Source organism: Opisthocomus hoazin, chromosome 23 (genome assembly GCF_030867145.1).
Source record: "Opisthocomus hoazin isolate bOpiHoa1 chromosome 23, bOpiHoa1.hap1, whole genome shotgun sequence".
Lineage (NCBI taxonomy): Eukaryota > Metazoa > Chordata > Aves > Opisthocomiformes > Opisthocomidae > Opisthocomus > Opisthocomus hoazin.
This window is the reverse complement of record NC_134436.1, coordinates 8,019,542-8,036,691: the sequence shown is the minus strand read 5'-3', so window position 1 is coordinate 8,036,691 and position 17,150 is coordinate 8,019,542. Positions and strand designations below refer to the sequence as shown.

At 52.4% G+C, this 17,150-nt stretch overlaps 1 protein-coding gene across 2 annotated transcripts in view; it reads right to left on the bottom strand.

Annotated features, from left to right (window-relative positions):
• Positions 1-220: 220 nt before the first annotated feature.
• The window catches only part of SLIT3 (slit guidance ligand 3), a 525,043-nt gene continuing 508,113 nt past the window's right edge, over positions 221-17,150 (bottom strand). For both annotated transcript variants that reach the window (XM_075442199.1, XM_075442200.1), the window contains exons 34-37: positions 9,576-9,730; positions 7,067-7,352; positions 4,669-4,877; positions 221-3,554 (exon numbers count right to left, since the gene is read on the bottom strand). In XM_075442199.1, coding sequence (XP_075298314.1) covers positions 3,316-3,554; positions 4,669-4,877; positions 7,067-7,352; positions 9,576-9,730 — 889 coding nt within the window. In that variant the 3' untranslated portion in view covers positions 221-3,315. The remainder of the gene's footprint in view (positions 3,555-4,668; positions 4,878-7,066; positions 7,353-9,575; positions 9,731-17,150) is intronic.

Here is a 17,150-nt window from a genome sequence, read left to right as displayed (position 1 = left end):
CAGACTCCTGAAAGATGAGGTTGTGATGCCATAAAAATATGTGACCGCCATTAACACTGGGTTTAACTGCAGCCGTTCTCTGCCTAGATTTGTCCCAGAGGGAGGTGTGTAGTTGCCCCATCGTTTTCCGCGAGCTACCTCACACGCTCCAGAGAGTCAGACTCGACACCCCAAAGACATGCAGAAATAAGCTGCATCACCAGGTGTGTTACAATCTTCCATAACCCAACGATTTATTTAAACTTACATCACAATGAGCATCTATTAATAAAATACATCAGTTCACACCAGTCTGCATTGCCATTTTTTAAGGGTAAGCATCTTTCTTCACTTTATATTAAAAACTTTATAGAGGTAACAACTACTGCATTGTACCCGCAGTTCTTGAAATCTATTGTAACATTAGGCAGGTTACAGAGGAACTTTCAGAGCTAATTACACTTCAGTTAACCTCACGTTTTTGGCACATCTGAATGCTTTTTATTTTCTTCTTAACATAAAATAATTCCGTAGCAAGTCAGAGAACCCTGGACAGAAAGCGTCACTATCCAACGGCAAGTGCTGCCTAAAAGCATACAAAAATCGCATCATTTGGTTACAAAATAGATATTCGTAGTTCTTTATCCTAACGCTTCGCACTGAAGCGCCGCGACAGACAAGGGCCAGGAGCAGGGCCAGCCTTGCCGCGTGGTTGCTGGTCGCTCTGCTGCAAGGCTCCGCTGAAATAAATCCCAGAGCGGTGATGGCTTTGGCCTTGCCAAGGTTGCTCCCTGTGAAGCACCCTCCGGCAGACGCGGGGCCACCAGCAAACGTCACCTTCCTCCTCTCGTGCGTGTCGCTGCTCCGGCGAGGAAGCGAACACGGGTTTGGGTGGTGCTCAGGAGGGGCCGTGTTGCTGCAGGCTTTGGCAGCTCGCTGGCGATGAACGGTGCAGCAGAGCACACGGAGGGCTCGTAAGCCACCGCTCAGCCTGGATTGCTGCTCCCTGGCACCACAGCAGCTGCTGCTTTAGAGTGGTTTAAGCGGGAATGAAACATTACTGGCGGTGGTGTGCCAGGCACATCTTTGCACAAGTGTCTGCAGGTACTTGCACGAACTCTTAAAACCGGTGGGTTGTGGGCTTTGGGTGATATTTGTTGTAGACCACAAACTCCCACTGCTGTGAGCTCCTGGCTTTGCATGCACAATAGAGCAGCCCGTAGTACTTGCAGCCAGGGTTAGTTTTTCACTGGCGCTTGAGCCGTACGGTTTCGGTCAGAGTTTGGCACATTAACTAGTGATCGTTGCAGGCTCCACCTACTGCTATTTCCTTTGTGAGATGGCTACGATACTGGTTATGCCCCTTCTGCTCAAGTTGCTCTGGCAGTAACAAAGAAATACGAAGGAGCTGCTGCAGTGAAGGAGCGATTGAGGCAGCAGCAGAACGCTAGGCACGTTACAGCTTTCTGGATGCACGGTGGCTAGATGGTCACTTTAACGGGAAATAAACATCTATACTTGTCATGGCAGGGCTGCGTTCTGTGCACCTTTCCAAAGCCCCGGCCAAACAAAAGCCCCGTTTTCTTCATTCAACTTTCCTGCTCACCCTCTGCTGAAGCCGCTGATCAGAAATCTTTTTGGTGAGACCAGTGAACGTTCGCAAGAGGAGCTTACGGCTGCTAGGAATCCTATCTGATTTTACCTCTCTTAGAGAAATTGAAGAAAGGACCATAACACTTGCTATAGTAGGGAAAGAAATCACACTGATAATGGAACAGTTGTTGATGGGGGTGCTTGAAACTTATAGTAAGAGAAACTTCCAGGTACCCACGGTACTCTTTGCGCGTACCTACGGACCCTGAAAGGTAGCCCTGCCAAAAACCCTCCAAAAATCAAACTCGCTCCCACAGTCAGTTTTTGCCTCCCAGTCCCAGGGAGCAGTTATCCCTGCGCTGGTTTCCACTCCCTACTCGGCGTTTGCTCTGAGCACAGCTGACGTGAACGGGAGTCCTTCGGGAGACGCCAGGGCAGGACACGAAGCAGCGCAGCTGGAGCAGCTTTGGCTGAACTGGTCCGTCCGCACCGAGCGCGAGAACGGGACGGAGCGGTGACGCCTCTCCCTGCGCAGAGACGACAGCGCTGCCGAGGTGGACGAACGCCGGCCGAGTACCTTCACAAGGGCATAGTGCAACTTCTGCTCGTTTAAAGAGCTGTGGGAAAGCAGCCGGCGGCTTGGTGCCCGAGCGGGGACGAACAGGCGGCGACAGCCCAGCGTACAGCCGTGGCTCGAGTCAAAAGCCATGACGGCGCAGGGACCTGCTGGCACCGGCGATGTCTTCGTGCTCTTTACAACCTTTGCAAGTTAAAGTGTCAAGGCGTGACAAACTATGTAGCAGTGCATTCCTTATATTTCATGTACAAAAAAGGGCTCAAGGCTGGGAGCAAGAAGGCACAAACTTGGGAAATAACATAGCTGAGGAGTTTACACAAAAGCACTGTGTCATTTATTAGGCATTACTTAGCACTCGTTTCGCATTTTGCCCCCACGTTTCCCAAAGCGACGTATACTTCCCCACGCCCTTTCCCTTCGTCCCCTTCTTTTGGATAAAGCTGCCTGTGCTCTATAGATGCAGTTGCTGAAGAATCTAACGTGAACACAGATAAATACAACATACACGGCAAAAAATGTATCATAGTGCTGTAACAGTCTGATGTAGTTAGCCTCAAGCTGCGGCGGCAGTGCCTACGCGCTACAGGGAACCAGTTCAGGAGGAGCGAGCGGAGCCACTGTACGGGAGCAAGCCGGCGTTGGCAGCGTTCGGCAGAGCGAGGGGCCGAGGGGGAGGCTTTCTCGGGGTGCCTGGGCAGGCGAGATGGCTGTCGGTCGCGGGGGTCCGCTCGTGCAGGAGGCCCACCCGGGGCCTCGGAGATGGCTTCAGCCCGGGTCAGCTCTGCGGCAGGGCCTTGGAACACCTGTACGCTTGTTCGTTGTGCACACACGTAAAGCCACCCCCACATTTCTCCTGTCAGGCTATGTTTTCTTTATAGATATATTTTTTTAACTTTTAACTTTTGAATTTTTTTTTTCTTACAACTGTTAAAAAAGTTTCATGGTAAAAATAACTCACTATATGATACATATACCCAAAGTGGTGCGATACTTTATATAATAAAAGATGAAAATAGTCACTTTCCATAATAAAAATAAGTTCTATTTTTTGTTTATTTTACAATATACTTAATAATTCTTTTCTTCTTCTTCACTCTGCAAGTAAATACGTCCCGTTTTGATAGCGCTTCTGAGTCGATTAAAGTGGCAAGGGACTGGAGAATGGCTTATAAGCATTTTGAGCAGCCGCATTCCACGTGTCTCTCCAGTTCTTCTGTGAAGGTGGAGCCATCCACGCACTGGAAGAAGTATTTCCGCCTCTTGCTCCGGAGCGGAACGCAGCACTGCCCGTTGCCGCAGCCGCCGCGGCATTCCAGGCGGGGTACTTTGGAGGCAGTGGCACACGACGTGTAGCCCTGCTGCTTACGGACTACTTCTCGGATTACCTCCCCTTGGCAGAGGTTCTCTGGTAAGACAACAGAGACGTAAAGGAACAAAAAGTGTGGTAACTGTTTTGCCAGATACACCGCAAACATCAGCAAACAGCCCTGTACGTGTAATGATACTCAAGGCAAACAGATGGCATGAGCAGGACCTTAATCTTTCACTGCTTTGTACCTGCCATCAAAATAGAGTTTGTGCTGCACAAACGTGCAATATCCGGCGCCAGGCAGAGGCCAAGCAGGCCTGCTGGCTTTGATCAGCAGTTCTGGAAGGGCTTTCGTGAACGCCGAGTGTTGAATCCTGCAACACTCCTGTAAAATATGAATCTGTTTTACTGTGTCTGCTTCTTGGGATGAAAGGTCAGCCGGCTCTGCGTGACATTCACGACCTGGGATACCTGAAAACCTCTGTGCTGCTCTGCAGCCGCCAGATACATTTCGGTGAGGCTGTATATGTGTATAATTTGGAAAGCCTGTGGTTCATTCACAGGAAAGGCACAACCTAAATAAAAATAATACAGGCCAGCTCCTCCCTTCTGTACAGAAACGAAAAATGTCAGAAGGGATGAGGACAGAACTCACTGAGTTTCCAGTGAGTCTTTTCAGGTCCAGGCAGAGGAGTTGGGCCCCCACCCTAGTGGGAAAGTCCAGCTCAATCAGTGGGATTCCCCAGGAACCCTGCCCAGCTGCATCGGAGGGAGCACGCTGGGAATATTACGAGCAGTACCTCCTGCCTTCCCGCTCCTGCTCACGTCATCCACAAAAACCCTGGGGTAAGACCTCCTTTCCCAGCACTGCAGTTGACTGATCACTGCGTGCCGAGGGTAAACCTCACAACAGCCCCCCCTTAAACATCCCACCAGAGTCCTGGGAGCAGCAAACCTGGAGGATTCAGGAGACAGAGAATAAAACCCTTTGCTAGAGATGTCCCCCTTTCCGTAGGCTTGGACAGTAGCCAGCTAGCTGTTGCGTGGTTCTTTTCTCCTCCCCGTATTGCTCTGCAGAGGCTGGCTTAGCTTTACCTTCTACTGTGTGCCATTTACCCCCAAATACGAGCCACGTGGAAGAGAGGGAGAAACAAAGGAGTAAAGCAGAAGTGCAGCAGCCCAGCAGCCCGAGCCCTGCGGCCGAGCGTACCTCTGTCACAAAGTTCTCCGCTGTAGTTGGGATCGCATTCGCAGTAGGGTTCCCCATGCTCAGAAATTTTACACTGCCCATGGCTGCATTTCAAAATCCTGCAGGGATTTGAGGAATTGTTCTTCTTGTCACAGTACATGCCTGTGTAGCCCTCCGTGCACTTGCAGGTGTAAGCAACGTTGGCCACCACGCACTTACCGTGCAGACACCTGGAGAAAGAGAAGTGTTTAGAGCTGGCCTGTGTCAGACGTGAAAGTTCCTTTTCCCAGGGATGTTTGGCTTTGGCATTTCTGCCCGCTTAATTCCAGGATACTAATCCAAAAACAGCAGTTCAGTGTCAAACACTGAGAAGAAACTGTGAGTTTTCAGTGAGTACTGGATAATGTTCAGAAAATACACTTAGAATTTGTGATCCTAAGTGAGCTCTTTGAAAAATATTAGGCTCCTCCATGCGCATGGGCCAACGCTTGGCATCCGCACACGGCAGCTCACATTTACTGTAGCAGCACATAGAGCTGAGTGCCAACAATCAAGCTGCATGCCCAGGCTTCCTTAGCAGAATTACTCTACACAATATATCAGGTGATGAAAAACAGTGTGATAAATGAAGGTGCTTGTGGAAAAGCTACGCACAGACTTAGTCAGGGGCAGTTGCAGCTGCAGCGTTCCCTGGCTCACAGGGTTTGCCGTGAGCTTTGGCATATTTGAGGAATACCAGAGGGAGGGGTGCTGATCCTTAGCAGCTTCCCTGACACCATCCTCACTTGTGGGACAGGGACAGGCTCGGGGCGGGGGAAGAAAGCAACACTGTCCAGCCAAGGAAAAACTGCTCAGGGCTGATAAACCTTTGCTATAGCAGGTCCTACTTGACACAAACACATGTATTTATCTTATTTTTTGTTTATTTTCTTTCTGGTACTTTAAAATTGTTCCCTGCTTACCTTGAATCCTTGTACATTTTGTTCTTAAGCTATGAACTAAAAAGCACAAATAATAAAAGCAGTTGCAGTCAGGTCAAGACATGCAAAATACTGTAATAAAGGGAGCTACAGTCTATATAAACCAGTACTTTTTGCCCCACTAATCAAAGGTGTGCTTGGAGAGTAACTCTCGTCGTCATCAACGACCTGTTCTTTACGGTTGTGTTTCCTCACTGAGATTAACCTGTGAGTGTTGGGGCGGACACCCGCGAGCCGGGCACCGTACTCCCCGGGACACAAGGGGCCTGGCTTTCAGGAGACAGCTCCAAAAGGCCGAAGCAATTTAATGACAGGTGGGACAGTATGCCAGGGTTAAAAATACACACAGCTACTTTCCTTGGCCAGGGGGGCTACGTTCATGATTGCATCGCTCTCCTTAGACTGTGAGAGAAACAGTCCCTCAACACGCAAACATCTGGAACTCCCTCACTTTTCTCCATCCAACCACAACAGCTTCATGTTGGCGTTGGAAATTCCAGGAAACATTTGGGCCCCCGAGTGTGTCTTCACATGGGTCTTCAGGCCTTTGGTCTGTAAACTATCAGATGCCCTTCAACACCTTCCAGGCTTCAGTACTTTGCAGAATGAGACCCAGAAGCAAGTTTAAACTGCTACCTCTGCCAAGTTAAATGTCTGCCCTTAAGAGAGTGATCATTCACTGTGTCAATTTACCTGTCAAAAAGTATCTGGTTGTGAAAAGCCCCTTCCACAGACAGCGCAACCAAAGCAGCTTCTAAACCCAAACCGCTTCCATCTGCTGATGAAACGGCGCCGAACTCTGCAGCCTCCTGGCCTGCGCTGGACTGTCTCCGGCCGTGCTCGCCACAAGCCAGCTATTCATCCGGGCGTTCTGATGGAGATGTGGTTATCGAGCCTTGGAGCCGTGAACGCTGCACACTGACACCCCCTTCCCACGCCACTCCACGCTATCCTTCCAACCTGCGCTTTAAAGGGGCGTTTCAGAGCGTAGTATTTAAATCAGCCATTTGGGGAATTGAAAACTGTTCACACTGGAGCACACAACGGTCTGAATACTGGGTCCAGTGCAGCCGCGAACACGTCCCTAAGCTGCGTCCCTCCCGCTCACAGGCAGCTCTGCGCTGGAGAAGCACAGGCACTCACCGCCTCAGAGGGAACCCCTACCCCTTAACAGGAGTTTTTCTCACAGCTGGAAGCACGACCTGTGGTACTAACACCTGAGCTCCTCCAGGACAAAGGGCTCATCTGGAGGGTGAGCAACATCCGAACAACAAGTGGCAACTGAGAGTTGCCGTGGATGCTGACTTGCAGCTGTCAATAACTTCATGTGGGAACCCAGTACCTCCAAAAACAGTCAGATGTGGTTTGGCAAGGTGAAATGTGAAATACACATCAGCTGGAAAGCCTCCACCCTCCCATCAGCATTCGTTGGAGCTTACTTGTGGTTAAGACACGGGTCTCCAATCTCCTGGTCACACAGGGGGCCGGTCCAGCCTGGGTGACATTCACAAACCACACTTGTTTTCTCCAGGGACCGGCAAATACCGTGCTTGCAGATGTTACAGGATTTGCAGCCAGGAAGGACTCCCAGTGACTGCTGTGGCAAATCCTTGAAATCCTGCAGCTCGTTATTGATGCGGACATCATGAATACACCCATGGAAACCATTTGGCGTCTTATCTGCACCCTGGCGCAGCGAAGATAATCCAGTAGAGGTTGGGATCCCTTCAGATAAAAACAAAAAGGGAAGGTTTACGCACAGTTACAATGACAGTACGTAAATTACAATTGCTAATGTTTCTTTTGTCACAGTCCCTTATAATCTTTAAAGAATTAATTTGCGTAGGACCTCTGTAGGGTAGCACAGTCTCACTGTCCTCATTCTGGAAATGGAAAGAAACAAAAAGAAAATCACTTGCCCAAGATCACATAAGAAGTACATGACAAAAAAAAGAAAAAAAAAACACCTACTCTTTTGGGCCAATGGCCATTGTTCTTGTCCTTAGATACTGTTCCTTCTGCCTAGAGTTTAACAGCAATTATCCTTCCGAAAGGATAAAGAGCATCTTTGCCCACCAGCAGATAGTGACCACCTCTGGGATACAGCAAGATAGCCAGGCATTACGAGATCACAGCGTGAAGAGGGGGAGTGGTGAGAGCGCAGCCCACAGAAACTAGCGCAGGAGAGCTCTGGAGACAGGAGCAGCACTGCAGGAGGCCGGGCCACGTCTCTGCGGCCAGTGCCCTCCACCTTGTTCGAGCACTTGGAAGAGTTCACACGCTCGGGTGGTCCCGTAGCGGAATCTTTTGGACGTTGTGTTATGCCCTCCTCCGCAGCACGGGCTGCAGAGCTGCACTGGCATGGGCAAGGGCTTCCAATTTCAACCGCATGAGGCCTCTGAATTTGCTGTCCATAAGTAACTCAGCTGTTAAAGATGGCCTTAAAACCAAAACAGCATCGTTGTTGAAGTGTGCGTTAGGAGGAAAGTTGCTAGACCAGGTGATGTACTTGGAGAGACGGACAAAATTCTGGGCACGCGAAGGCTCAGGTCTGTCTCAAACCTTAGTGTACGTTAGGAACAATTGCTCCAGGCTAATTTAATCAATTACTTTAATTAGACAGTCTGAAGTGGCAGCTGGCATCCATGGGAATGCTACATGTGGAGAGGTGGCACACACAAGAACAGTGAATGTTCAGAAAGAAGCAGGAAGAATTTTAATGGGCAATAAAAAAAGTCTGCACTGAGCCGGTGGCTTCTGGTATCCAACAGTCCTTCATTTCAGGTCTCAGATTTGTCCTGCAAACGCATTTTTGTAGGTAATTTTGAGAATTAGTATTGATCCACAATGCTCATCCATTCACAAAACTTTTCCAAGGAATTACTTCCCAAGTTCCCTGTCTATAAATTGCTGTGGGGTTGACTTTTATGCTGTGCTAGAGGGAGAAATTGTGATGGCCTCACCTTTGATGCCTAATGCTCTTTAATAGCCTGTGACATTCTTAATAGGAGCCAATTATAAAAGTTCAGCTCTGTAGAAAGCAAGATTAGCCACTTCGCTGATTTACAAGGACAACAGTCAGGGTTCTTTTAGAAAAGTGTTATTAAAGGGATTTATTTACAAAAGGCTTGACCAGCATCGAGTGAAGGTGGCAGGAGTTTCTGCTATTGACTTCAACAATCTGGGCAGAAAAAGCCCAAAGACTTTCTGAGTCTATCACAGTTCTGCTGACTTTTCTACTTAGAATGGGCTGTGTAGAAAATCCAAGAACTCTGTGTTGCCGAACGGGAGAGACTTCAACATTCAGTCCAGAACAGAGCTGGGGGGGAGTCTGGCAGAAACAAATCAGTCGCACAGAGCAGAGCCATCTTTGCCTCTCCTATTCAGACACCTAATCAGTGGGACAGTCATTACCCCAGGCATCTGCTCCTCACCCCACCTGGCCCCTCCTTCTGCCCAAATTCAGTACTGAATGGGAAAAAACTTCTGAACTGAGGTTTGGTCAGTCTTAATATCTTTCTAATACTGAAGCTCTGGCTTCGGTTTCCAATGAGAAAACTATTACCCAAGAAGTTCCTAGTCAGCTTGTGTGTTAGCTAATATGGTTTGGAGGCTTTAATCTTTCTTTTTTCACACAAATTTTTAGACCTCTATAAAATTTCCAGCAGAAATACTGCTCATTTATGGTATATTTAAGCCTGCTGACTATTGATTTGCTTTTTTGCTGTGACTGTTTGTGATACTTCCATCGTATTCTTCCCCCACGACATCTTGGTGCCAGCCAGTTCCAGAGCTGCGGTTTGCAGGCTCTCTCTGCAGGGCAGTGGCAGAGGGGAAAGGCAAACGGGGAGTTCCCCCCACCCCAGAGAGTCCTCTCCATGGGATGGAAGAGGATTTCCTTCTGAGAAGACCTGTTAAAACCACAAAGTCCAGAGCAACTCGCTGTACCTCCGATGTAGAGGGGTGTGTTGAGGCTGACAGAAGACTGTTTCTGGAGCTTTCCTAGACTCTTGGGAGCCCCCTTGTCCACCACCAGGTTCAGAGTTTGATTCAGCATCACGAGTTCCACGCTATGAAACTGCCCATCGTTCACCGTTTCCACGCTAAAAGTAAAAAAAAAAAAACAGAATTAGCAGATGACGTTGACAGCGGATTGCCTCTGCGACACGCTGTCCCCCGGTACGACACCTTGCAGGGCACAGCTCCCGTGCCACGCTCCTGTACGGTCACCGTGTTCCCGACGTTTCTTCCAGCGTGAGCCTCCAAGGTACAAATCTGAACATTGCTGACCCCTGTGCAGGCAGTGCCTACACGTATGTGACACTGGAGAGGAGAGCTAACCAGGATAGTAGCTACTGTGGTTGTGTTTCCCCGGGCAGAAAAGCAAGGGTGTAGTTACGTGATATGTTGGCTTTGGTGACAAAATTACTCAAAATCCGCTGTTCTGTGCTCTCAGCCACAGCTTGCTGCCCCGCCGTCACACTGCTTGGCGCCCATGTTGCAAGCTGGATCTCTGAAATTATTTCTTTTTGTACGGTTAGTTTAAACTCGAATTACTTCACAGGGGCAGGGAGGGACTGCAGTTTGGGGCGTGAGACAGCAGGGGCCTCTGAAACCAGCATTTCCTCACAGCAGAGCTATCTTGTGACTACACGCTGAGGCGTAAGGACAGGCTGAGTGCCTTCAAGCCAGAGACGGAATTCAGGAGGTTTTGGCTTCTGTATTTGTTGCTCAGGTGTTTTGAACACTGATTTTTCAAACGCACGAAGCCTGAAGTGAGCCAGGTCTGCACCACATACAATCTTGACCTTCATCTTCAGCTCAGGCTCCCAGAAATTAAAAGCCGCAGTGATACAATTCAATTTGCATCACACTAGCATTTTTTATTTTCAGGGCAGCTTCAGTTCTCAAGCCTTTATGCTGCTTGTTTAAATTCTCTAAAATAACTTGATAGCTTCACGTGCTCCTCAGCGCAGGAGGGGCAAGGGTGGGATTACCTGCTCTTGAGCAAAGAGGGCTTCAAGCCAGGCTGGCAGTTACAGACACGATGGGACTTTTCCACCGCTGCAGAAATTAAATGGTTCAGCCTCTGTTCCGTACGCGTGCGGACGCTACCGCATAACGAGGCTCTGACAGCGGTTACAGCCGGAATTAAACCACGGGCGGTGTAAACTGCCCGCACGCACAGCGCTGCCAACACATGCCAAGCTCGGGCTGTGAGAGCCCTTTTCCAGATCCCTCCCGGCAGGCTCGTTAGCCTGGTGGCGGTTCTGTTACATACGGATAAAGACAGAAAACACAGCTGGGGGATTTAGGCATCCTGCGATACGGCTCAGCCAACAATCCGGATTTGGGATTGCCGCACAAGTGGTAAACACCATATTAAAATGTGAAAGGTTACTTTTAAGGATGGGTTTCTGCTCCTTCAAGTGGCCCCTAAGCGCGGCCTCCTCTCTCAGTAAGTTACAAAGTCAGAGGTCAGATGCCTTTCAGGTGTTTTGTACCACTGCAGCATAGATGTCTCCGTCAGCTATCGACCCGGATTTCCTTGGCTGCCAGTGGAGAGGAACAGGCGTGCTTAAGGGGTGACTCGTCCCTAAGGATGCATCACCCCTTAGATGCGTCCACCGCTCAGCCCAGGTGACATGCTGCCTGTCTTCAGCGCCCAGTCCTGCGCAACTGATGTCTCAGGGCGTTGTAGTGTGGCAAGAGGACCTCAAGTTCAGAAACAAGCCACGTGGCTTGGAAATTGCCAGAATTTGGTTGTCCTGGGAGGAGTTTCATTATCATGGTGTTTTACAGTAGACCTGAGATAGGCGATTACACGGAGCAGCGCCAGGCGGGCAGTCAGTGGTGGGGGTGTATCTGATGATGTGCCCGTTTCAGAAGAGGTAAGCGAGTTCTGCGCCCGGGAAAGCTCTGCAGGCTCCACCACTCATCCTCGGCCTGCCAGGCAGCGGCTGGGCTGCGGTGGCTGCCCATCCCCAGGACGGCGAGAGAGCCCCGGGGAGCCAGGCCTCAGGAACCCAGAGCTGATGGTACTGTACGAAGTGTTTTTAAGAAAAAAAATTAAAGGCCTGACATCGTACAAAAATCCAAATCCAGTTGATCCAGTAGAGAGTCTGGATCAAAGTACAACTATACCAGAGCCACTGCAAGGGCAGGGAGCTGCATGGCTGGGCTGAGAGGCTGAGGACTCAGGCTAGACTCATGGCCAGAGGTGAGGCAGCGCGGGCACCTCAGAAAAGCAAGCCTGTCGTCACCGTACCTGAGTCGGCTGTACAGGGCCCACACCTCTAGCAGACTACTTCAGGGACTGACAGCTCAAACGATAAGTTTGAAAACAGCCGGTCCAAACTCCCCGTTTAGATATTCTTGAATCCCGCTAAGTATCTGCTGCGTTACAAGAAACAGCTGTGCTACAGCAGTGCTGACGGGGTGATGTCTGCGTGCTCCCTGCGTATCCAGCCGCTGCGTCGCGACGCTTGATTCACGCGGGCAGAGTGCTCAGCCTTCCAGCTGAAAGGCGCGAGAGAAATGGAGACGTGTCTCTGTAACTCTCGGTCTACGCAGAAGTGCCAGCGAAAGGGAGAAGCACAGCCAAATGCCATCGGCTCGGGGAGCTGAGCACCGAGGAGGCGGGACAGAATCACAGAATGGTCGGGGTTGGAAGGGACCTCTGTGGGTCACCCAGCCCAACCCCCCTGCTGAAGCAGGGTCACCCAGAGCAGCTGCACAGCACCGCGTCCAGGCGGGGCTGGAATATCTCCAGAGAAGGAGACTCCACAGCCTCCCTGGGCAGCCTGGGCCAGGGCTCCGTCACCCTCAGAGGGAAGAAGTTCTTCCTTGTGTTCAGCTGGAGCTTCCTGTGCTTCAGTTTGTGCCCATTGCCCCTTGTCCTGTCGCGAGGCACCACTGGAAAGAGTCTGGCCCCATCCTCCTGACACCCACCCTGAAGATATTTATAAGCATTTCTAAGGTCCCCTCTCAGCCTTCTCTTCTCCAGGCTGAACAAGCCCAGCTCCCTCAGCCTCTCCTCATAGGAGAGATGCTCCAGTCCCCTCATCATCCTCGTAGCCCTCCGCTGGACTCTCCAGCAGCTCCTCATCTTTCTTGAACTGGGGAGCCCAGAACTGGACACAGCACTGCAGATGGGGCCACACCAGGGCAGTGTAGAGGGGAAGGAGAACCTCCCTCGACCTGCTGCCCACACTCCTCTTAATGCATCCCAGGAGACCATTGGCCTTCTTGGCAGCCAGGGCACACTGCTGGCTCATGGTCAGTCTGTTGTCCACAGGGACGGCTGGCTGTGCGGCAGGGAGCCCTTCCCTGTTGGGGTCAGCATCTGAAGCCACCGCACAAAGCTCCACCGTGATCTGAGGGCAGCCGAGCTGTGACCATTCGCCAGAGGACAACGCTATTCTCCTCCACAGCGTGTGCTTCTTCCAGACCACGCCTTGACCCAGAGGCAATCCGAGGTCCATGTGTCCTGGCGACGGAGGCAGGAGGGAGAGGTCGCTGCCCGCAGGGACACGTGGGCTGGTGTTAGCTCTGATTCATTTGCTTCCTGACTCTGAATTAAAATAGCCTGGGCTTTGGGAAACGAAGCGACTCATGGCAGCCCCCACCCAGCGCCGCGGCTTCGTAAAGCAGCTCAGGTCAAAACCGGCGAAGCGCTCATCTGCCGTTTGGGAAGGCGCAGCCGTGCGGTGGAAAGGCCAAACGCGGGCGGCCAGGGTGGCTGGAAACCCCCAGCCGGGAGACGCTTGTCTCCAAGCACGCCCCGGGATGCCTTCGAGCTTTGGGCGAGACGGAGACCGCGCTGGGGAGACACCGGCTCCGACAGCAACGCTGCAGGGCCGGCGCCGGGAGCACCCCGCGCAGCGCGGCCTGCGCCAGGGACCCTCCGCCGTCGCCTGAGGCGGCCGCAGACAGCGGCTTGGCCGGCGGTGGAGGGGAGGCAGCCGCAGGCCAGCGCTCGGCTCGTGTCCGGGGCCCTCCTCCCGGCCCGGCTCCCCGGGAAGGCCCCATTAAGCTCTTCCCCGGGCTCCCTCCGGGGACCGGGCGGCCTGGCCGCGCTCCCTCCCTCCCTCCCTCCCTCCCTCCGCCGGCCGCGGGGCCGGGGCCCGAGCGGGCCGCGGGCGAGCGGCGCGCCGCGCGGGCAGCAGGGGGCGCCAGAGCACCGCGGACAGGGGCGGGCGGCGGGGACGGGACCGCGGCGGGGACGGCCCCACCGAGCTGCGGAAGGAACCCAAAGATCATTTTAATATAAAAATTAAAGCCTCTCCAGGGCGCGGGGCTGCTGCTGGTGCTGCCGCGAGCAGCCCGGTGAGGGCCCGCCCCGTCAGACGCCGGCAGGCCGCAGGGCCGTGGCTGGGGTCCGGTCAGGGGCCGGGCGCGGTCCCTCGCAGCCCTGAGGGGCGGCTGGGGGCGCTGCCGCGGGGCAGCGGCGCGGGGAGGCGGGCGGGAAGCGGGCTGCCCTCAGGGGAGGGGGGGAGGCAGGGAGGGAAGCGGGCTGCCCTCAGGGGAGGGGGGGAGGCAGGGAGGGAAGCGGGCTGCCCTCAGGGGAGGGGGGGAGGCGGGGAGGGAAGCGGGCTGCCCTCAGGGGAGGGGGGGAGGCAGGGAGGGAAGCGGGCTGCCCTCAGGGGAGGGGGGGAGGCAGGGAGGGAAGCGGGCTGCCCTCAGGGGAGGGGGGGAGGCCGCTGGGGACGGAGAGCGGGAGGCAGGGAGGGCTCTGCGGAGGGGTCCCCGGCGCCCCCGGTCATAGCGAGCTGGCCTCACGCCAGCGCCCTTCCAGCAGGCTCGGCCGACGGACCCGCGGCCTCTGCCGAGGGCTGAGGCACCAGGACACCAAGAAATGAAGGGGAAGGCACGTGTGTTGGACACGAAACCCCAGGGAAGACGTGAAAGAACCGATTTCCACTCTCGTTTTTGATCTGTTTTCTCTGCTCCCTCCTGTATCTTCCTTCCCCTCCGCTCCAGCCCCGAGCGCCCGCAGATGTTCCAAACACCGACTCCCCTCGCTCCAGTGCCCGTGAGAGACTCAGCGCTGAGCCACAGTAAATATGCCAGGGAACAGAAATGCATTAAAGGATTAAAGCATTCGATTTGAAATTGTAAAATCTGGGCTTTGGGGTTGTTTCTTTCACTGACGTGTGACGTACCTTCAGTGCAGACAGCAGGGAACAGCAGGGCAGGGAAGTCAAAAACAAAAATAGCTTTAAGGATCACAGCAAACCGTGTCACTGCGGAAGTGTACAACCATCAGTTATGCAAATGAGGGCATCAATTCATTAGCTGCAGTCTCCAGATTCTCCTGACCTCTGTCTTAATGGGGACATGCCTCATGTGAAGTGCAGGACAAAGCAAGCACAAGGCTGGTAAGTGACTGGGGAGCGAGGGCCGTGGGGAACACAGAAATTCGATAATCCTTGAACACCTTCAAAGCAGAAGGGAATAACCAGAAATACACCGGGGGAGAGGCACCAAAATCCAGCCACGCAAGGCGAGAGCCGCAGGGAACTGCACTGAGCTGTCAGCAGTGCGGGAGCTGTGACACTCGTACCGTGCCGGGCTGACTTCAGGTGTCAGTGGTGATGGTTTTACACCTTTCCAAGCTACAGTTACCTCCTGCCCTTAGTTCTAGTTATAATCAGTCCTTGGCCTGAAATAGATTTAAACTTCTCCATGGCAACAAAGGCAAAGTCATAATTGGAGTAGTGTTTGTGCTGCCTCTACAATAACATGTTACTTCAAGCACTATCATCTTCAGAAGCCAAATAAATACCACATGTTGAGAAAAAAAGTATGAAAAATGCTAATGAAACGCAAGGCTAGGGAAATAAGAGGGGAAAGAGATACATTAAAGCACTCAAGTCGCTTTCACCTTAAAATTTACTCTCGTTTGTTCAGTCCTGTTTTACATGACTCGAGCGTTAGGTCTCCTAGGCTGAGGGCACTTGACGTTAAGATTTTTTTTCCTTGATACCTCCATTTTAATTTGCTTGGTTTTCTACCTTTTCTCCTACTTACAATGCTGTAGACCACCCATCCTTCTCTTCTTGGTGTTTACAGCCCTTAAACACTGGCAGCTGATTACCGTATCTCCCTTAATGATCGTTTGGCCAGGCTATGCATATCTAATTTCCAGGCATAATTCAGTTCCTGCGGCACCCTTGCCAACAGCGAAAGTTATTGTATCACAGACCTTCTCAGGGAAAAGCAAGGACCTTCTTCACACCCCTGCCACACGCAGTTCGCGCAGTCCCGACCCCTTTCCCTGGATTACTGATAAAAGGGTCAGACTCACGGGCAGGGTGAACGCTCCTGGTCTGCAGTGAATTCTCGCAGAGGTCTGAGACCTCCCTCCAGCCCCACTGCTGGGGAGCCGAAGCTGTGCTGGTCTCCTGCAGTATCACCGTATCTCTGCAGAGCTGAACGCTTCGTTCTGCTAACTGAGAATTTGTGAAACGCAAGCGTCAGGGCAGTAAAACCAGCTTGAACGAACGCTTCGAGTCCAAGGCCCCTCCGGAATGGCAGATCACAGTGTCACCGCCTTCCCATCTTACCCCACCGCAAACGCGTCAGCTCATCACGGCACAGAGCGCGTTGCGGGGCGACGAGCTACTGCCTCTCCGTGTCTTTACTGTAACACGCATCGTGTGAAATAACAAACCCAGTAAATACAGAGCGTAAAATGATCACATACAGATTCTGTAGTGCTACTGGGATGCGTTAAATCCGATGCTGCCAGCAGCCCCGGGGAAGGCAGGCCCCCGGCACGGCAGCAGGGCCAGCAGCCTCACCAGTGCCGTGCGGGCGCCGCGCCGGGCTCACCGGGACAGGCAGCAGCACGGCCCCCCGCCCCGCCACGGCTCGGAACAGGGCAGGAGGCTTGGGCTTGCTTTTTGGCGCCCGTGTCAAACGCTACTGAAAACAGCCCTGCCGTTCAGCTGGGTGTCAGATCGCAGGGTCTGATGGGGAAATCCATCAAGGGTCCTCACAGAGTCATTTCATCGGGGGGAAATACTTTACACCATCTTTTCCCTTTTCCACTCCGGAAAATAAGAAGGTATCTGTCATTTACCTGCAGGGAGCAGGGCCACTACAGAATACAATTAAAAGGGCTTCCAATTAGAATGACAGACAATGACGGGGTTTATCTGAAACTGGAGGCTAAGCTCCAAGAAGAAAAAGCTCTTTCTGTTTAGAAACCTGATGCGTGGTCAGCAGATGGAATTGTTTCCACCTCATCTGTGGCAACATACCTACAGCTGTATGCCTCTCCTTCCACGAAAATAAACAAAATCCACTGCTATTTGACAACCTGAGTAGCAGCTGCCATACCCACCTCTCCCAGCAGCACGGGGGCATTCTGGCAAACGCAGAGCTGTGGGTCACATTTCTGTACTGGGAAGAAGCACTGAAAAAATTGGGCGCAGAACCACGCCGCACCTCCGTGACCGCCGCAGTGCCAGTTCTGCATGCCCTCCTTCTAACAAAGACCGTATCGACCGAATCCAG